We start from the raw sequence: 22,711 nt of genomic DNA, 5'->3' as shown, positions 1-22,711 counted from the left end.
TTCAGCAGTACTTTGCTTGAAATGTTTTGACATTTGGAACATAAATAATAAATAATATCCTATTTATCTTCTGTATTTCAGGGGAGAACTGCAGATTTTCCTCCTTCAAAATTAAAGTCAGGTTATGGAGAGCATGTGTGCTATGTTCTTGACTGTTTAGCTGAAGAAGCATTAAAATATATTGGTTTCACCTGGAAAAGGTAATGCTCAGCCACCCTAGTAATAGGACTTGTATGTGCATAGCCTTTTCCTCTGAGGGTTCGGAGCTATTTAACTGAACTAATAAGAAGTATTTTCTCTTGATTGTTCAAAACTGAAAATGCCACAGGTGATTAAAAAAGGTCAGCTTAGACAAAACTGAAAAATCTCGTGTCTTCAAAACCATTTCTGAAGTAATGTGTTAGATATTATTGTGCCCCTTCCCAGTTCAAATATATAATTCTTGAAAGTTTAACTGTAACTATATATCTTTGTCAATTTAGGGAATTTAAAAAAAAAATCTCTTTGCATGTATTTATTTACATACACAAGCATAATATATACGTGGAGGTAACTGATAGCTGCAGATTTAAGGAAAAAATGGGAATTAATATAGTACTTTAAATAGGATTTTCTCCTTTGCTTATAGGGACTGGGGTGAGAATAATGCTGAAGAAGCCACCTGACGCTGTCTTAGACATTGGTCATTGCTTCTGTCTCTGACCTGACAGTGCCTCATTTATGCTTCTATTATCATATTTATCCCATGGTATTTAAATCATTTGTTTACAGGTCTGGCTCTTTTGCTAGAGATTATGAAATCTTCATATGTACTCTGTGGCAATTAGCATAGTTCTTGGTATATCATAGATGCTCAATAAATGTTGACTGCGTGGATGAGGGAATAAAATATTCAGAAACTGTCAATTTATATACGTTATAATTAGAAAATACATAAATTTGGTCCTTTGACAATTGGAATTATTGATAGGTCAGAGATTGTGGAAGGTATTATTCAGGTAAAATATAAGCATTGATTTTTAATTTAGAACTAACTTCTGTAGAAAGGGGTACATATTGTTTCCTGTTAATATTTTAATGTATATTTAATTACATTCTCTCAGGTAAATAATCTATTCCCTATTAATAAGTACTTTTAAAAATCCACTTGGCTTAGGTTGAACTGTATGAAATTACTAATATTCATCTGTTTTTGAACTAAAAAAAGGCAATTTCATTGCTTCAACCCAAACAGTACTAATACTTCTTTACTAGATTCTAAGAAAAGATAAGTGATGAGATGTGCTGCTCCATTGGACAGTTTTTAAAATTACTAAATCTGTTGCCCAGTGTATTCTAAATTCACCTATTAGTAGCTAATAGAAGCTATTAGTATTTCAACCATTGTTCGATTTTGTACTTCCTTTGCTTCCGGGCCTATCTTATTCTTGGCCATGTATTGTGAGGTGGATAATTTATAAGGACTGTGTATACATGGGGAAGAACAAGGGGAAAAAACATTGAAAAGTAATAGGGTTAGAGTGTATGTCAACTATGTCATTTATAAATGACGTAGACATCGCCTCTTTACAGATGATTATTTTATATACCTAAATATACCAAAACAATCCTAGAGCATTTTTTGAGAGATAATCTAATTCTAATTAATGAAAATTAGGAAATTTATTCTTTAAGAAGATTGATTTGGTTCACAGTACTTTCCTTCCTTAATATTAAATGTTGATTTTTGTATTTTGTTAACTTGTCAGAGGTATTGGTTTTTAAAATAAGTTTCCAGAAATAAATCCAAAAACTTTTAAGTTTTTTTTAATATGGGAAATACATGTCATTAATCTTGATGGAGAAATGGTTGTTCAATACTAAGTGTTGGGACTACTAATTAGGTTTTGGAAATGAGAATAAAGCTAGAGCCCTTCTTATTACCTGTATCAAAATTAACTTCAGATTGATCGAAGAAGTACATGTGCAAAATGAAACTAGAGCCGTACTAAAAGACCAAAGGGGTGTGGGACGTGTGGTGTGAGAGAAAGCCTTATATACGTGATGTTAAAGCTAGGATCCGTGCAAAACAGTTGCCAAGTCTGTGTAAGAAGAATTGTAACAGTCCTGAATAGCCAAGATTATAGGTAATAAACTAGGCAAAATATTTTTAACACAGATTAGGCAAAGCATTAATTTTCTTAATATAGAAAAAGTCAAAGGACAAAGGGCATAGATAGGCTTTTCACTGAAAATGAAACACAAATAACTAATTAAAACATGAAAAGGTATTCAACCACTCTCATGAGAAAGAAATGCAATTAAAACAAGAATGAGATTTTTTTCACTTAGACGATTGGCAAATTTTAAAGTTTTTATACCATATTGGTGAATGTATGGAAATGGGGTCACTATTGTTGGGAGTGTAAATTAGGCTAGCATTTTGGAAGCTGGTTTTGGCAATATCTAGCAAAATAATAAAATATACAAAGTTGTTGAACCAGCCATTCTGCTTGCATAAATTTATTCTAAATGATATACATAATGATAAATGTATAGAGATGATCTTTGCAATATTGTCTAGTGAAAAAACTAGAAACAACCTCAAAGTTCAACAATAAGTTGCTAGTTTAATTATGGTACCATTGTTCAGTGGAATACAGTGCAGGTATGTAAAGCAAAAGAAAGATGTATATGTACTTAAATGTGGTATTAATATCTACTAATGTAAGCGAAGAAAGTATGTCGGATAACAATATGCATGGTATCACCCCATTTGTGTAAACTTATTTTTTAAATTTAGAGATAAACGTTTTTGCTTCTTTATGTGGAAAATTTCAGGAAGAATACATGAAACATTTAACAATGGTTTTGAAAGGAGGAGGTGAAAAAGGACAAGATCTGATGTAGAAGGGATCCTTAATTTTCACATTATAGCTTTCTGTCCTGCTAAAATGCTTTGTTTTGTTTTCAACGCTTATCTCATATTAAACCTTGTTATTTTAGACCAACATACCCAATGGAAGAATTAGAAGAAGAAACTGTTCCAGAAGATGATGCAGAATTAACGTTAAATAAAGTGGATGAAGAATTTGTGGTATGTGTGTTGCTGAACTTTTTGTTCGTTTTCACCTGTTGATGTCTTTCCCTTCTCTTAATTCCCCCAGACTTCCATTTTCTGGGATACATTTTATTGTTTCTAGAGAAGAAAAGCTTTTAAATAGAGTACAAAGCATCAGTTGTTTAAACCTTTGGTTATGTTAATGCTCGTGTTCTCCAATAATTGAGGTCGGAATTTTAGCAGAGGTTCTTAAACTGTAGACAGGAAGTAGTAGGCCACTAGTTATATGAGTAAACATTTTATTAAGAACCATTCATGATCTTAAATAGGCCATAAATAATAAAGAATTTAGAACAGAACATTGAAATTTAGGGATTAGTACATTCTACTTCATAAGAACACCATTTATTTCTCAGAAACTTCTTCATGCTTCTAAAATTAGGATGAGTACTTCCCTGCAGGAACTTTAAAAAATACTTATAAATATCAACATTATTTAAATTGTTTGGCAGCATCTGGACCTTTGCCCATTCTTAACATCCTATCCGTAGTGTGAAGCTAAACGATCAAGTCTCTACAAGGGATTCGACTAGTGAAATGCTAGAGACAAACAGCTCTTTCTCAGGACCAGAGGTGGATTGACCCTCGTGTTTTAGGAAGTATACATATGATCTGAAATTGAAGTGTTGGCAAAAAAAAAACTTCATAGTGTATTTTATTGTCATAAACCAATTAAATTTTTTAGGTGATTTTTGAAATCAATAGGTAATAAATATATTCTATATTTCAGCTTAAGGTAATTTATTAAACTACTCTATGCTACAAAGATATTCATCATTGCATTGTTTTATAACGAAGGCTGAAAATAACCATTAAATAAATTAGCCTGTATCCAAATAGTAGAATATTATGTAGCCATTAAAAATTGTTTACAAAGAAATGTTAGTGAGAGAGGGATGATAAGTTATACTAAAGCATAAACTCAACTATGTAAAATATGGAGAAAAGAAAAATAATATCAATATGTTAACATTAGTAATATATGGATAGAAGGATTATGGGTGATTTTTCTTTTCTATGCTGCTTTGTATCTTCAAAGTTTTTAGCACGTATTTTATTAGCAGTATAAATATCTTAAAGCATGTATATAAAAAAAGATGACTGCTATCTACAGAAGGAAAAAGACCACTGTAAAACTAATTAGTTTAAAAGTTTTATTTTTAATGTGATAAATTTTAAAAGTTAAGGTAGAAATATATTCATTCATTCTGAAAATGTTTACTGAGCACCTATTATGTGGCAAGACCTTGGTAGTAGTGCATGTATGAAAGCTGAGGCGGAAGGAGCTTACTATGATCAAGGAACTGAGAGGAAACCATTGTGGCCAGATCTCCTGAGTGACGGGGCAGGAGGCTTAAGATTAGCTGGGAAGATAGGCCAGGTCCAGATCATTTTGGGCATTTTGAAGAGTTTAGACTTTATTCTTGGTGTAATAGATGTTTCTATTCAGGCTCAGAAAAATTTAAGTTCTCACGTATTCCTGATTGTTCACCTCATTTATTCCACTCAAGTATTTTCCTCATCTTTTCTTAGTAACTGTTTATTAGTTACTAATTTATCAATCTATACCTGGTCCCAGTGCATCAACATTTAGCTTCAAAGACATATAACTCAAAACTGCCAGTCAGGAGAAAAAAGTACAAAAACCTGCTAATCAGAGGGCTGGCCCTGTGGCCGAGTGGTCAAGTTCGTGCGCCCTACTTTGATGGCCCAGGGTTTCGTGGGTTTGGATCCTGGGCACGGACATGGCACTGCTCATCAGGCCATGCTGAGGTGGCATCCCATATAGCACCAGCAGAGGCACTCACAACTAGAATATACAACTATGTACTGGGGGGCTTTGGGGAGAAGAAAAGAAAAGAAGATTGGCAACAGATGTTAGCTCAGGTGCCAATCTTAAGAAAAAAAAAACGTGAAAAAAAACTCCTAGTAATCAGAAAGAAAACTCTATGAGGGCAGAAACCACTTTTGCCCCTTTTTTGGGTATCTCCAGTTTATTGTGCAGTGCCTGGTGCATAGTAGGTGTTATTAAATATTTGACCACAAAATCATCTGTCATCACATTGCTATGTAACTTTTAGAAATTACAGCTGATTTTTTTTCTGAGAACCCTTTAAAGTTCAAAGTGGCATTATTAGGTGTATAAATTAGAGAAACAAACTAGAAAGCAGCCTCTTTGCACATTTCTTCCCAACTGTGAGGTCGAGGCCTTCTCCTGTCGTAAGACCAAACCAAAGGCCTTCCTCGAAGGGTCGCCTCTGAGTGCGTTAGTTCCCTTGTGTCATGTCTCTTGAATTGTTTTCTTTCCCTCTTTGTTATCGTCGTCATGCTATTCTAAGGAGTCCTCTCTTCCTTCTCCCATTCCTCTTGCTGTGGAGAACTGAATCAGTGCCCAAAAGCCTTTGAATGGTGGGGTATTACTTCACTTTGTTGCCAGAGTTTGTGGGGTGCCTCAAGGATGGTGCAGACCACTTCTGACAGAGTCAAGTTCTGCTATAATCATCTAGAAGCTAGAAAGCTTTGGTTTTAAACTGGCCAAATCAAGATAGGACACTCTGATAACTGTAAAAAAAGGGAAAAAAAAGTCTTGGTCACAACACAGATATTCTCACCTGCTGTGTATAATCACATCCTTAGTAATTGGCCATAAAAGAAGAAGGTGCATATTAGGCAAAGAAATGGTAGGAAGTTGTTGAATGTCTTCCAGATTACTGAGATGAGAATCCTCTTAGTTTATTTTAAAACTATTTTTTCTAAGTCTGTTTATATTCGAATTCCTTTTGAATGCTCTCTTAATAATATTTAGTAAGTTAAAACCCTTTTCCTAGTATCTACTATTAAAGCCGTTTACCTGTTAGTGTTCAGTTCAGTACAGTCCCACATTTATTGATTGCCTGTGTAAACAGTGCTGATTAGCTTATTGTAAAGGCATTATAGACTTGTCTCTCCTCCCAGGGGCGTTGTCATTGGCATTTCAGTCATTTACTCAGGTTGTTAAGTAGACCATTGTCAGTGCAAACACAGAATAGACTGAACTGCTTTGCATGGGTGTGCATCAGTATATATGCTTCAGATTTAAGATGTAAACAAATCAGTTTGTCTACACCGCTATATGCCACTGCCCCCCCAAACAAAATCAATAAATGCCACTTGAATGTGTAGAATCTACATTTATATTGGTTCATATTTTACTAAAATCTTTCCTGTTGCCCAAAGATTAGCATAGTTCTCGTATCTTACCTTAGTGGCCCCACCCCCAGAGTTCCTGAGTAGATCTGGGAAGGAGCCTTAGTATTTGTATTCTAAAAAGCTCTTGGGTGATGCTGATGCTTCTGGTCTCAGAACCACATATTGAGAACCACTGTCTTACACACTTGTAAATTCTTGAAAATAAGGATTGTCTTTGAAATCTACCATTGCAGTTTTTTTACAACTCTACACGTGGAAGTGTCTACCAGAAGACACTCAGCTGGTTTTTTTTCCTGTACAAGACCTGAGGACCAAGCTCCATTGGCTTTATTGCTATGCCCTTAAGCTTAGGATATAGGTAAATTTGTTTCACATACTATGTCACTTGTCACCACAAAGATTTGAAGAGAAAGGGGAGCTCATGTTTGTTTTGTCCTACATGCTCATAGAACCTGCTCAGAATCCGTGTTTACTGTATATGAGGGGAGGGATTGCCTCTCAAAGGGTTACTTCTAACTCCATCCCCAACACTTCGTCAGACCAGCTTAGAATCTACCTGAACTATGCTTTTAGATAGTTAATATCTAAGATACAAGGTTAATATCTTAAACATATATATTTCATACCTTGAAATAGACTTAATATTTTAATATCTTTAAATAGATTTAGGGACCAAGAAGTACTGGTGACTTATTAACTTATTAACCTTGAATGTGTAAGACATGAGATGTCAAAAATATGCATTAATGTGATTGGTCCCTGGAGCAGGTGAGAATATTCTGTGTCTGTCAACCTCTCATTTTTGTCTATTTTAGTCATATTACTCAAAATTTCCATTAACTCCTTCACTGTCTCTTTCAGATATGCCACTTGGGACTGTTTAATGTTCTGTTCCTATGTTTATTTATCCCTAGTTCTACAGCATGGCGCTCTTCTGTCTTCTTTCTTTTCTTCCCTCTTCAGTGCCTATGAAAAAGGACGTATTTTAAATGGTACCATCAAAACCTCAGAAAAAGCAGATGAGCTGCTAATAACATTATGCCCTACTTCATGCACGATATTAGGCTGTTAAATACCCTTTCCTGCATTAGTCTTTATATCGAGCTTAGTATATTATGTATGTGAAAGCTGGAAATACATTTTTTAAATGATAACTTTTTATGATTATTAACTTTTAAAACTCTCTTATTTTCCTAAGGAAGAGGAGACAGACAATGAAGAAAACTTTATTGATCTCAATGTTTTGAAGGCCCAGACCTATCGCTTGGTAAGTTATGTGAGATACACACAGGACCAACAAGCAGTCAGTACATGTGTTCTGATGTTGGAGATTAAAACAAGTAGAAACCATTGTTGGCCATTGTTTTATGTGTCATTTGAAAAGTAGCTCTCAAAATTTTTTTCTATATATAAAATGTTATAATTATAGCAAATATAGCAATATAGAGGGGCAAGTGGGAAGCCTCCTGTCTGTACCATGGAAAATCAACACAGTAAATTCAGAATAATTTATTTGCCTTATGTCAGTTTTTATTATGAAAAGACATATATTATTGGGTTCATATCATGAAGAATTCCTTGGCTACCCCACCCCAAGATGATCTCTTCATTTATCATTTACTGCCTTAGTATTGTTAGTCAGTATTAGTTATTATTAATGATTTCTGCACAAGTTGAAATGTAATATAACATGATATAATGTTGATGCTAACTTGCCTGAGTGTATGAGTTGACCTGAATACTTTTAATACTTACTAGGTATGTGACCTTGGCCAGGTTTCCAAACTTCTTGTGCCTTATCTTCCTCATCTGAAGAGTGAGGGTAAAAATACTCCCTTTTTCGTAGGATTTTTAAAGCTTAAAAGAGTCACCAGAATACTACTCAGCCATAAAAAAAGACAAAATCATCCCATTTTTAACAACATGGATGGACCTAGAGGGAATTATGCTAAGCGAAATAAACCAGACTGAGAAAGACAAACACCAGATGATTTCACTCATACATGGAATATAAACAAACACATGGACAAAGAAAACAGTTCAGTGGTTACCAGGGGAAGGGGGGTGGGGAGAGGACACAGAGGGTGAAGGGGAGCACTTATGTGGTGACAGACAAGAAATAATGTACAACTGAAATCTCACAATGATGTAAACTATTATGAACTCAATAGAAAAAAAAAGATATGCAAAAATAGCGAGGAGAATTTTAGGCATGGTTAATAAAGAAGGAGGTTTCCCAACCAGGGAAAAATAAAGATTATTATGTGTAAAGCATTGATAACAATGTCTGGCACATAGAAAGTGCTCAGTAACTGTTGGCAAACACCAAAAGCACGTTCCCCCCTCCATACTTCCCCTCCAATCTGATTTGTACAAGCTCCTTGATAACAGGGATAACTATCATTTCTTATAGTCTCCAGAGTGTAACCAGAAGATACTGAATAAATACTTCTTAAATTAATGTATTTTTTATTCCTCAGTTGAAATTATATCAGAATAATGTTAGCATTTAAATCCAAACAAATAAACTGCATTGTAACAATACATTTGCAGATCACTTTGTAGTTTTCAAAGTACTTTAAGACACATCCTTTACTGACCTCCTGAGGTATTTGGGTAGACATCGTAATCTCCATTTTACAGATACAAGAACTGAATTTTATAACCTTAGGCCAAGTTAATCTTTTAAAAAGCTAATAAATTAAGAGTAGTTGAATTTGAACTCAGTTTCTTCCAAGTCTATTGCTTTTTTCCCTTTAGCTCATTATAGTTGTTCAACAGGACAGGTAAGGTTTGATTCCTGCCTTAAGCAAGAACACTGTGTGATTGGTGTTCCTGTATGTGTTGAAGATGATGATGACAAAGTTCTCCTAAAGTATGAGGAAAAAAACAGAAGTGAAGATGCATACACAGTTATTCTCAGAAAGAAACTGTCATTAGTGTTATTTATTCTTACATTGATGGTGTAAATAGAGGCCTGTACAGGCCACCTGGGATTCCCTCTGGACAAAGTAGTTTGAGTATTGGGAGGGAGGAAAGTAATTTCATCTGCATCTGCCGGTACTCTAAGTCCCTGTTGGTCCTGATTTCAGTTTTTCATCTCAATTAAGCTAAATAAGGAAGAGTTTACTCCCAACTGTGCCTTTTTAATTATCTAGGTGTTAGATCTTTTGGACAAGGATTATATAACATATACCCTTTTGAGCTAAGACTCTGTATGGTTGCATTTTCAAAGAGGAAGAAGTCTGAACACCAGGTGTTTGTGGATGGTCAGCCATGGAGTACTAAAGAAGCAGAAACCCCTTTCATATTTTAAAAAATCTGGCAAGTTTATGATGTTGCCCACCAAAGCCATCTGCCTGAGACAGCTGGATCTGACTATAGCTTATGATGTCTCAGAGTGCTCTTTCCCCAGACAGAATTGCTGTATAGGTTAGTAACAGAGATTTAAGATTTTGTGTATCATGCAGCAGGTGGACTCACAAAGCAGAAGAAATGTTATTTTAGTAAAGTTGAATGTGATGAATTCTTCACTGGAACAAGAATGACATATACTATCTAGGAAATGTACATGTGACTGCGCCAGCCCGGCAACGTATGGGTTACTGCACTGCCTCTCTACCTGTGAGTTAGAAACAATAGATGCTTCTGCAGTCATTCTCTGTCCTCTCACCCTGCTTTATTTTTATTCACACCATGGCGTTGTATTAATTTCTGATTTGTTTAATGTCTGTCTCAACCACTAGAATGCAAACTCCTCTAGAGCAGGAGCTTTTTTCGCTTGTGCCTTGTGTGTAGAAGGCGCTCGACAGTGACTAGTGTCCGATGAACGTATGCATGAAAGAACGCTATTTTATAGTTTTATAGGCACGGCATAGCTTAATCTTCATAGAGAAAAGGACTTCTCAACAATAATTGATTCCTCTTCTATGTACCATGTAGGATAATGCAGGGGGAAATCTACTTATATTCCTTTCTTTCATTAAATAAAGTGAAGTCTAGACTCTGGAAATCATGCTCATGATAGTTCAAGAAGTTGGGTATACACAAGCATTTTCCTGAGATTTGTGGTAACTAGAGCAAGAGAAAATGCAAATGAAAAAGACGTGTGTTGCAGATTTGTGTTCTCTGGAAGTGGACACTGAGACAGAGTTTGGGATACAAGTTGTTTATTAGATGTAGACACCTGGGAAAGGAAGGAGGAGCGAAGGATTGGGCCGAGGGAGGAGTCTGCCTGTGATGGGGGCCTGACAAAGCCTTGGCCAACCTGGTGCGGAGCTCTTCAGCAGAGTGTGGGCTGCTTGGCTCAGTTCCTGGGAAGGCCATACCGCCAGGTGTAGTGAGGTGGTTCTCTGCGGGTGAGGCAGAGCCTGAGGGAGGCGACAGCAGGAGGCTGTCTGCTGGCCACAAGCGCTGCAGCTGAGCACCAGGTTCTTCCTTGAAAGGGGACCTGGTGGCCCATCCTCTCACTACTTCCTGCGGTATCTTTGAAGCCTGTCACTGCTAATTCAAAGAATTTGTAAGGAGACGCTGTGTGCCTCTTGACTAAACTTGGAAGTGTCTGCTTAATTGGATCATGACACAGTGGTAGTGTTTCACGAACATTGAAAATGGTGTTCTAAGAAAACAGTTCCTCCTATGGATGATGAGAGCTTACAGTGATAATATTGGTTTGTTTTGGAAGCAGCTGATTTTCAGAACAGTTATTTACTTTGAAGTTTAAGAATATATTTAAAGGCATTCTTGTTGTGTGATCCTCCCCTCTAATTCTATTACCTGAATTATGGTTTTGCCAAATATAGTACTTTTCAAGAAAACTGTAATTAGTGAGGGATTGCTTTATCTTCATTTGTAGGTTAGTTATTTGAATTTTCACATAGCTTTTCTAAGAAGGAAAAAAAGTTATGAATGGATGTTAGACTTTAAGGCTAGCCCACAAAGTTCCACATTCTCTCTGTCTCTCTGATTCCTGAATGTTCTTAAAATCTGAAATTTAGCCAAAGCCTCCCCAAGAGCGGTCATGGGGGAGGACACTGGAGCTGTATTGAAGCCCTCACAGCTGGGCAGGGTCTGTGACGGTTAGGGAGACAGTAGAATGTTCAGAGATGTGCAGGTGGGAGCAGGGAAGGAAGGCTTTGGTGGCAAGGTGTTAGTTAGGGAGGTGTTCTGGTGCTTTCTGTTCCTAACTTGAGTTTGTCAGTTGGAAACCGCCCGCGTGTTGGTGGTAGCTGCGCTGTAATTCTGAGTGGTCTTTGTAGCCCCCTCCATGCTGAGCTCAGTGGAATCACAGCAGCAATGTGCTGGCAGTGTAACGCACACGTGTCATTCTCCTCCTCCAGGGAAAAAGATGGGAGGGAAGCTGTGCGCTCTCCGAATTCTATTTTTAAATGCCCATCACTTCATTTCAAAACATTTTTTTCAAACATGCCACAGATACCATTCTTCCTTGAGATGCTAAATTTGAGGTTTTAGAAACCAAACTCTGAGTTATACAGCATAAAACCAACTATCTCAAAAGGTTTAAACACAATTGGTTTTTAATTACTTAGCATAAGTTGATTGTACCAAGAATGAAAGAATTTTTAGGTTAAAAAGCAAAAGCTGTCATGAAGCAAAAATCTGGACTTAGAATAAAAATGTCCCTTCAGTTTCGGTTTAGAGTATCGTGGCAAGTCTGCAATATCGTAATCAAACGGGGAGAAGATAGTCTACTTTGGTTAATATCTTAAATACTTGAAATTGTTGTTCTTTTACGTATGACTTACGCTTTATTTCCTGACACAGTATCCTTTGTGAGTAACATAGGAAAACAATACTGTTCCACAACATAACTTGCCCCATAGGTTACCGCTGGTTCTGATTTTTGGCTGAGGAAAATGTTTTTTCTCCTCTTTTCATAGAACATTTGAGTGTTAGTCCTCTTGTCTGTGCTGTGCTGTGAGAAGTCTGTGGTTCATATTTCACAGGGGAAACAGTTAAAACACTGCATGTTTGAATGTGATGGAACATCTTGTGACTGAGGAAGTACTTTTATTTCTCTGGTAACTCACCTGCCCAGCCCATCAGTTTTACATCTGGAGGTGAATAGCAAATGTAGGTTAGAGAAAAAAGCCGTACTCCTCGCTGCTCAGAGGAGGCTCAAACGGCAGTTCTTGCTGGGTGTAAAAGAGAATTTTGCTTGATCTTTAGTGTAGCTTTTGAATCCACACTTGAAATAGGGAAGATCCTCATTTCCATCCTAGTTTTATTGTGAGCCTGACAAGAAGTAGGAAGGAAGGACTTTTCAAGGTCTCTTCCAGATCTGAGTCTGTACCTTCAAGGCTGACACAATGGCGGAAAAGCACCCTTAAGATAAAATCCTGACCGCGGGTCACTAGCCACATGGCCATAGTGAATTAACCTCTCTGTGACTCTGCTTTCTTATCTGTTAAACAGGGACACAATTCTTCCCAGGGTTGTTTTGAGATTAATATAACCTAACTTGGGGACAGCACCAAGCATGATGCTGCCTAGAGTATGTACTTGATACATTTCTTATTTCGTATAATTTTTCACCTTTCCTAGAGATTGGAATTAGTTACCAACGTTCTTATGTGCTTTAGGAGAATAGAAAAAGTTCCCATCTCTCAGTACAAATAAGTTTCTAGATTGGCATGAGTATCTTTTTTTTTTTGAGGGAGATTAGCCCTGAGCTAACATCCACCACCAATCCTGCTCTTTTTGCTGAGGAAGCTTGGCCCTGAGCTAACATCTGTGCTCATCTTCCTCTACTTTATATGTGGGACGCCTGCCACAGCTTGGCTTGAGAAGCAGTGCTAGGTCTGCGCCAGGATCCGAACTGCCGAACCCCGAGCCCTGAAGCATAGTTCACCAACTTAACTGCTGCGCTGCTGGGCTGGCCCCATGGCACAAGTATTTTTCAGTAAGAAGTTTATATAGGATATAAGTTATCAAGAAGCTTGCATTTTGATATAAACTAGGAAGCCCTGGTGATGTCATGGCTTTATTTTCATCATCTGTCACGTGGATTATTATTGAAGGCCCGTTAAACTAAATCTGCTGTCTCATAAGATCTCCCCTACAAAAATGACTAAGGGGAATTTGATAAAAAGTAGTATAATGATTTCTTCCAGGAATCTTTTGAGAGCTGTCATTTTATAAGTGGATAGGTTATATTTCCTGAATTAATGCTAATAGCAGATATTTGTTATGTAATTCAGTGTATCAGAGGGGTACCCAGAATGTGTGCTTTTTTCAGTCTTCTACAATCCTATATTCTTTAAATCCATCCCTTCGACCCGTCCACCCCAGCAGTGGTAGTGCTTTGACTATCAGACGAGTGATTCATTTTCATCCAGGGAATCTAGTTAGTCGCTAAGACCTGTGGACGCTGCCTTTGAAATACCGCTCATATCCATCCCTTCAGCTGTCTTTCAAGGCCAGGTCCTCATCATCTCCTGTCTGCGTTATGTAACAGTAATGTCCTAAATGGTCTTTGGTCCTTATCCTTCAATTCCAGCCCCACCCTTCCCAAAATATTTTTCACCCTCCTCCTCTATCTTGCTTACCAAAACATGACTTTTATCAGGTCATTCTGAGTTCAGTAACTTTTGATGGCTTTTTACTGCCTAAAGCTCAATTTATATAGATTATAAAACAGTAAATTTTTGGTCTGACTTTCAAGACCTTTAGCAATTTGACAACTGTCCACGTAGCCAATCTTATTTTCTTCTGCTGGAATAACTTTATTCCAGGTTAACGGGTGCTCTCATAGGTTTTCAAACGCCTCATGAGCGTATCTGCTGCCATCTTCTTTTCCTCTGTCTGTTATCTAAAATGCCTTCCCATCATCTCTGTACCTGATTCGTATGTTGAAGATTCAGCTCAAAATCTGCCTCCTTAGTAACACCTTTCCTTATCACTCCAGCCCCATTTAATCCTATTACCCACAAATCTTTGACCCATAAGTTTTCATAAAACATAACTAGAATGTTCTTCCATGAGAATTTTTATTATTCACTCTTTCTGGAATAGAACAGTACCTGGCATATAGTAGGCACTAAATAAAGATTTGTTAGATAAATCAATAGAGTCATTTTACCTTACTTGTAACTCTTTGCTTCCCCTCTGGCTTAGAAGACAAAATTCACATTCCTCAGCCTAACTTCTTTCACAGTGTATGCAACTCTTTTTGTTGCTCCCCAATATTCATCTTTCTAAGCCCCTAGTGTCTTTTTCTCGTTGTGATCTTCACAAGCCATTTTCATTCCTATTTCAGTATTCTGGCCTATGATGCTTTCCTGACTATAAACACTTGGCTTGTCTCTTTTCTGCCTATTTATATCCCATACATCCTTGTAAGGTTAGATTTAAATCTCACCATCTCCATTAGAATACACTTCTCTTTCTTATTCAAACTACTAAAGCATTTACCACCTGTACTGGCTAGTTTTTGGAGGTTAATCAAACTTACGTTTTTGCCTGCTTTTAACGATAAAACTTTATTCTTTTTAAAAGTGAAATATAGTCCTTTTTTAAAAAAAAAATGAAAGTGCAGAAAAGTACAAAGAAAAATTTTAAAATTTCCCCAGATCTCAGCCCCCAGCTATGAATATTATATCCCTTTGTGCAGAACTGCCCTGAGGTTATGTAAGATGCTAACATTTGGTGAATCTGGGTGAAGGGTATATGGGAATTCTTTGTGCTATTTGTATAATTTTTTGTAAGTCTGAAGAAAAATTATGACAGCGCCACATAAATAGATTAATGAAGTAGTGCAGAGTTTGTGAAATAATCCAGATACGTAGCAATGTCAGTATATGAAGCAGTGCAAATCAGTGGGGAAAACTGAACTATTCAATTAAATGGTGATAGGATAACAGGCTGTCCATTTGGAGAAAAAAGATGGACTCCTCCTTCGTATCTTACACCCTGATAAACCCCATATGGATCAACAAATTAAAAAATGATGAAGCGTAAAAACATGAGTGACAAGTGTTAGACTCACCAGTTGAAATAGGCATGATAAAGCATGGCAAGAAAACTAAAAACCGTAAAAGAAAAATACTGATAAATCTGAATGCTTAAAAATTAAAACCTTATTTATGGAGGAGTGGTGTGGGGAACACCATAAAGTTAAAAGACAAATAATAAACTGGGGAATATAGTTGTAACCTATATGACAGAGGATCGATAGGCAGATAGATAGTAAGGTGTTTCAGAGTTTGTGCTCTAGGGTGACATTGCCTGGGTCCTGCCACTTACTAATGGTAGGACATTGGGAAAATTACCTAACTGATCTCTACCTCAATTTTCTCATTTGCAAAAATGGGAATAAGACTCCCTTGATTCATGTGTGGTTATTGGGCATTTAACCCATATGTGAAAGTGTCTAGTACCACACTTGGCATATAATACTGATAATAACTGCTAAAATATTTTGGGAGCTTGCTATGTACTAGGCACTGTGCAAACCTTTTAAATACATCGTCTAATTTAATCCTCACAGCAACCCTTCCAGTGAGGAGAGTACTATTATCATCCCCATTTTACAGATGGGAGCCCTGATATTTAGAGAGGTTACCTAACTTGACCAACAGCTATTCAGTGATGGAGGGAGGATTTGAACAGAGATGGGATTCCAGACCTATCCTCTTAACCTTTATACCATACTGTGGTTGTTCTCAAGATGATATTGAACCTGAAGTGAGTTCTTTCACCCATTGCGCAGCAAACCAATCTGACACTGGGTGTAGTGGAAGAAAGTAGGACTTTATTATTGCAAAGCGCTGAGCAAGGAGAATGGGTAGCTAATGCTGAAATCCCAAACTCCCTGAAAAGCTACAAGCAAGGGTTTTTATTTGGGGTTTTAGGTAGGGGAGGGAGCATGTAGCCTTGCCGGCTGGCTTTTTCTTACCAGCCTGCGTTTGGCCTTGAGAGGCTGCTTGCAGGGAGAGGGGATGATTGCAGGTGGGCCTCCTTGGCTGTCTTGCCTTCATGGATGGTGGAGTCTAGTGTCAGGGAGCCTAGGAGTTGAGGTCTGGGAAGCCTCAACTTTCTGACATTCTCTAGACAGCAGTTTCCCTGTGGTGGACTGCACCGACGCATGATTAGCTACAACTTTCATATGAGCCCAGTGTGGCCACCTGGGCTTTGACAATTTGTAACTTCTACTTGGTTGTAAAGCTCAGGGAGTCAAAGGTTAAAGAGACAGATATTTACATATGAATGTCACTAAAGAAGCAGGGAATGAGGATGAATGTTTTTGGTTTTAACCCCGTATCTGCTGGGTTCAATGTAGGGGAACCGCTATCAGGGCTGATATTAACTAAGAGCCAGTAACAAAGACAACTTAATTCCCTTTTCCTTGGGACTATTTAATCTTGACAATTAATTGGACTTTCATGTCCCTGTCAGTGGCTAATATGAATTGAACTTTTCAGATGTATTTGGGCACTGGTATTTTCATGAGGTGCCATCTCAAAGAAAAGAGGCCTCAGAGAAATTCAGGCCATAAGGAAACTTATTTTGCATGCTCTACAACACTAAGTATAATGTCTATAAATGTCTATACTGTGTAATACAGTAGTTTCTCCATACGTACTTATTGGGGTACTTTCTTTTGGTTTTATTTTCAGAAAATAAAAAAATCAGAGATGATTTTACCTTTTTAGCACTTAATATACATTAAAGTAGCTAAAGCAGCAGCAAAGGTAGGTGTTTGATAAACAGAAATAATATGGCAAGTTGAATTCTCATGCAAAAATTTCAGATTTCTTATTGGAAAATTCAATTGATTTTATGTGAATTTGGGGGAGCTTTTGATTTGTGGGAGTATAATTTATTCAAATCTTAGTTCATATTATAACTCAGGATAAAATTCTTTTGATAGTCAAAATTGAACTTTAAAAAAACTTTTATGAACTTAATATATTTAAAGACAGTGGCTACCATCTGTCTATTTCTTTTGATAGATTATAGCCAGGGTTTAATTTAGTTATTCAGAACAAATCTGAAAATACTTTTTGTGTGGTATTAGACATTTTTCTACATAGTAATATAGTGTTAAATCATGTAAAACCTAATTTGGAAAGAAAATAGTGAATCAAATGCATGATTTATGCTTCTTTAATCATGAAGACGTGATTAGTAGGGACATGAGAAGTTTTAACTCTCGCCTTACGTATGATTGTTGAAGTCATTGGATTTGAGGGAGCACTCTTCTTGATTGAAATAACTTGTTATTTATCCCTCTATCTAGCTTTTTATTGCTGGACGATAAAGAAAGAGGAACACTAGATACCTTTAGGAGAAACCCTGTTTAATTCATAGTAACACCATATATATTATATTTAGTACTTAGCTTCTTGGCCACCTATTCTATCTTGAACAAAGCATCAAAAGAGGAAAAATACAAAAAAGACAGCTGAGCAACCAAAATAAGTATAATCACGTCCATTTTTAATAATTTCCACGAGGGGTCCCAACCTCCCTTCCCCTTCCTGAGGTCTCACTTTTCGCCCCTATATGCTTACTTTGCCTAAATTCTAACAAGCGTGGATATTAGGTTTCTAAATGCACAGCAGTTTAGGAGGAGAAAGAGTTGCTGCAAGCAATCAAGGAGACAGCCAAAGACAATCAAAGATCACGGGCATTATGACATCAAGAGAAGCTACAGGAACACTTTAAAAGCAGACCTAAAAATGCAAAAATTATGGCTATCTGGGATCATTTAGTTTGGGAGCAGTCATATCCAGATTTCTCAGCCCTGAGGGCGTCATTGTATTACAGGATAGTACAGTAAGAGACATCAAGAAAGAATTAAGTTATGGTCGATAAGTGTCAGCTTTTACCAGTATCCAGTCTCAAGGTGGTGCCTCATCTTCCTAGGAGGTAGAGATTTTGGCTTGGTAATTGAAGACTCAAGCACCTCCACTTCCTCGTGCCTCATTACTAATTGAGTCTTGAGGTTTTCTGTCTCCCCTTCATCTCCCGTTTTTATCTGGAAGTCTGTGAATCCAGTTTCTGCCCAGGCCCTCATGATCTAGGTTCTCCTGGCCAGGCTCCCATCTGAACTTGTGATCCCTCTATAACTTCTGATTTGGGGTCTCCATTCTCACAGAAATGTCTTCTCATGGATACATGAGCGTTGAGCTTCACTCTTGGGTCTTCCCATATAGCCATATACATTCCCTTTACCAGACAAGGTGTTTCTCAATCAGTGATTAAGGAAAGTACTATAGTGAAGTTTTAGAAACTCTGCCTTACCCTACTCCTCGCTTTCTCCCTTCTTTATTCCCGGTGGGGAAATATCTTAACCAGAGTCAACTGTCCAACCTAGCTTGGACCCTTGGGATCCAAAATGTCTGATAGTACCAGACTTTTGTTGTCATGGACACAGCAGAGCTGAATGAGTGGGTAACTGTTGGTGGTATCAGAAAGTCATAGTCAACATTGCTCTCTCCAGTAACCTGTTTTAGTCTCCTTTCCCATATGGTGTTTTCCAATAATAAGTATGCAGTACATATTAGGAATAGTTTCACGCCAAAGACATTTTTTTAAGTTCTTTGCTTAAGATGGCAATTCATCAGGTATACCAAAAACGTGACCAGTGCTTCTACTGTATATCACCTGTAACAGTTTTCTGTATTAATCCTTACTTGTTAATAGGTCAGTCTCCCTGTTAGTATCAAGTCCATCACTCCCCCTGCTGGTTGTCATGGCCTACCTGGAGTCCCCAGAATTAAGTAAGAGGTGAAGATATTTTGAAAGTGTATCAAGTTTTGTATTTAACACATAACCTAATGGGACCAGAGCAGCTTTGCAGCACTAAACAGGCTGTCTAACAGCTCAGAGGCTGCAAAGGGCTTTGTTTACCCTGCAAAGGGCCTTCCTGTATTCCAGCCCTGTAATCATAAGACCAGCCACATCCAACTATGTGTGTGTATGTATGTATATATTATATATATAAAAATATGTATAGTGTGTGTGTATATATGTGTACACACACATATTTCCATATATATATGTACACATATATGTAGTGTGTGTGTGTATATGTACACACCCAGAACACAGTATTTGTTCAGATGCTTAACCATTCCATTAATATTACCTGAGCAAAGGGGAGATTCTTACTGGAACAGGATCTGACCAGACTGTTAACACTGCACATTTGATCCTTGAACTACCTTTGGAGGTATGCTCCGCTCTTGAGCCCAAGGGTAGGTTATGGGACGGTGTAGACTGTTCTCTTTGATTCATCCTTTGGCGGTCTTAGGGTCAGTTCTCCTCAGTTTCCTTTTCTTAGGACCAATTATTACCCCCATTAACTAGCCTCAAACTCTTTCTAATAGGCTGTGAACTCTTTGCAGACAGGGATTAAATCCTTTTATCTTTCCACACCAAGCACAGTACCTGGATTCTTACCTTGCATGTTGTAGGAGCTTAACAAATGGCTTATTGGTAAATTAATTAATTATAAATGAGACTTCCAGATAGCCTGTGTCTTATTGAATTTCTAATTGTTTCTTCAGCAGCATTAACTGGAAAACACAATTTCCCCAGAGCTATGCTTCTCTTAGTTAATGTTGTTTCAGAGAGGGACTTTGTCATGATGATATAAAATTTTGATTAAATGGAAACAGCCATTTATTTCTCTTTTACTAATAGTTCCACATAAACACCATTTGTTAAATGGAGGAACAATTGGAAAGGAAAGATTTTCTCAAAGTAGTATAACCAAGGCATGGTATAGTTTTATAATTATTTATGCTTCATATGTAAGATTTTCTCAGTTAATATATCCACTTATTAGGCATTAGGAAATTTTGATTGAAGCACAAGGTTATGAAATAGATCTGCAAACATGGAAGTAGAAAGAGACTGTATAATTTAAATAAGTTAATGCTGCTCTGCTAAGCCTAATGTTTTCCTTTTGCCCTTTCTGCATCTAGTAACTAGGCCATTTCCCCCAGTATAGTAAGTGTGGCCTGGGAGTGAGTGAAAATTTTTGAGCTGCTACATTAAATCAATTTAGGACATTGGGAGTAGGAGTTAGCAAGTCATTGCTTAAGGGAACCAAATAATAAGCTAAGAAGGCTAAATGCAATTTACTAAAGGGCCCAATATAAAGGCAAATAGTAGCTTATGCACTGGGTTATCTCAATGCAGTGTTTGATCTCCCTGGTCCCTACTAACTCTTAGATTCTGAGTCTGATTCAAACAGGGCCACTGCTAACCCATTTGCCTTTGTGAAAATTAGAAAAATGTGCCCTTTCTTGAGTAAAATTTTTTAGTATGTATACACAACAATTGAACAATCTTATGTTCAGGCCTGAAAAAAGTAGGAATGTAGATGGGCACCTCTCTGGTCTTGTCTGGTGACTCCACTCCACCCTCCTGTAAGGAGGGATGGGAATGAGGTGACGGGACTGGGGAGCATTGGTTCGGGGAGTTAATGAGTAGCATCTAGCATCAGTTCACCCAAACGGTGGTTCCATGAATCAAACTTATTTTTAAATCAGTGACCGGAGCATCTACATTCTGTTAAGAATCATACAAAACTGCTGCTGAGAGGACACACTCCTTTGGCTCAGCCTGGCTCTGGGGGTTTGGGATGTGGGGGCCCGTAACTGTCAGGGCTCACATACCACTGGCAGTGCATACATTCTCCCACCCCCATTCCCATCCCCGTAAGTCTACCCTGTTTGGTATAGAAAATGAGCCAGTCAGAATTGGGCCTCCTAGAGCTGAAGATAGGTACTGGGATGTGCCATTGGGTGTGCAGGTATCTGGCTCTCCCAAGTAGGTGCATGTTGTGGGTACCACTGTGGAGTTACATGACAGAGAGCTTTCCTCATGGCTTTAGGTTTCAACTAGGAGACCCAGTGTCTCCTCTCTTACCGTCATGTATATTCTCATGTAACTCCACACATCTACTCTGTGAATACTGCCATCCATCTCCCAGCTATGGTGCTCTTGTGCTACCCGGGATTCAATTTATATAGACGTATATAGCGTTCTATTAAGTGCTCAAAATGTTCCTTTATTTAAATGAGCACTTTAATGTTTAAAATAGATTCTTGAACGTTTTTCACTTAGAATTTCCACATTTTACTTAAATTAATGCTTATATTTTTTATACTTCTGATTTTTTAAATAGACTGTAACTGAGGAAATTCAGACCACATATTATAAAATGTAAAAGCATGTATTAGTTATCCATCCCCTAATTGTGTGTTTAGAACTATATAGCCCCCTGAATTTCTGAACAAAACGCAATATATGCTCCTTTTAAGGCTCTGAGTCTGTTCAGGACTTGCTCATATGAGCTAAGAGGTAGGGGAGAGAGGATTTCTTATGTCATGGTGCCCTAGAGACTCAGTCAGGAGTGAGTTCAAAGCCCCCAAAGACCTCAAGCTCCCACCAAAATACAAATCCCACTGTAAGGTTATTCTTGTCTTTAGTGTTAGACTAGATTGGAAAGATTAGTCTAATGAGCTTTCATTTAAGAAGAGTCCTTTCGTGGCATAAATTCACATTGAGAATGTAATTTCACCATGAGGTTGGTGTTTTTTTTTTTTAAGATTTTATTTTTCCTTTTTCTCCCAAAGCCCCCTGGTACATAGTTGTGTAGTTTTAGTTTGGGTCCTTCTAGTTGTGGCATGTGGGATGCCGCCTCAGCATGGCTTCAAACTGGCGAAACCCTGGGCTGCTGAAGCGGAGCATGTGAACCTAACCACTTGGCCACGGGGCCGGTGCCATCAGGTTGTTTATATAGTCTTTTATTTTTAAATTTTGCATTATGGGAAATTGTAAACATATACAAAATTAGAGAGATTAAGATAATAAATCCTTATGCAATATTACCTAGTTTCAACAGTTAACATTTTGTCAGTTGTTTCCTCTAAAGCACCCCCCTGTTTTCTTTACATCATAGTATTTTAAAGTAAACTTCAGACATCAAGTCCATTCACCTGTAAATATTTCAGCATTTATCACTAATTCATAAGGCCTTTTAAAAAATATAACCACCATGCCATTATCATACCTGTAAAATTAACAATTATTTAATATGTAATACTCTTCCACATTCAGATTTCCTTGATTGTCTCAAAAACAGCTTTTTGCAGATTGCTTGTTCAAATTAGAATCCATGTAAGGTTCATACCTTGCATTTGGCTCTTTATGTCTCTCAGGTCTCTTTTTTTCTATGTTAATAAATTTTTATATTTTTTTCCTTATGTTTTCTCGTAATTTATCAAGGGAGCTTAAAGGAAAACTTTCTACCAAAATTAATGCATTAGGCTTTATCTTTAAATCATTAATTTGTACATTCTTTACGTTTTCAGATCCATACACACTTACTGCTGTAATGTGAAAGGCTGGGAAAATGTTTTTAAAAAAAGGTTTTCCTTTTGT

The 22,711-nt window shown here is 37.3% G+C and overlaps 1 protein-coding gene across 1 annotated transcript in view; it reads left to right on the top strand.

The window, feature by feature from the left end:
• The window catches only part of IFT57 (intraflagellar transport 57), a 54,046-nt gene that overhangs the window by 3,750 nt on the left and 27,585 nt on the right, over window positions 1-22,711 (top strand). The window contains exons 3-5 of the mRNA XM_046659589.1: window positions 82-200; window positions 2,986-3,076; window positions 7,488-7,556. Of these exons, the coding sequence (XP_046515545.1) occupies window positions 82-200; window positions 2,986-3,076; window positions 7,488-7,556 (279 nt within the window). The remainder of the gene's footprint in view (window positions 1-81; window positions 201-2,985; window positions 3,077-7,487; window positions 7,557-22,711) is intronic.

The sequence above is a fragment of the Equus quagga genome, chromosome 4 (assembly GCF_021613505.1).
Source record: "Equus quagga isolate Etosha38 chromosome 4, UCLA_HA_Equagga_1.0, whole genome shotgun sequence".
In the NCBI taxonomy this organism is placed as follows: domain Eukaryota; kingdom Metazoa; phylum Chordata; class Mammalia; order Perissodactyla; family Equidae; genus Equus; species Equus quagga.
The sequence above is the reverse complement of the archived record's forward strand: the minus strand, read 5'-3'. Positions and strand labels throughout refer to the sequence as shown.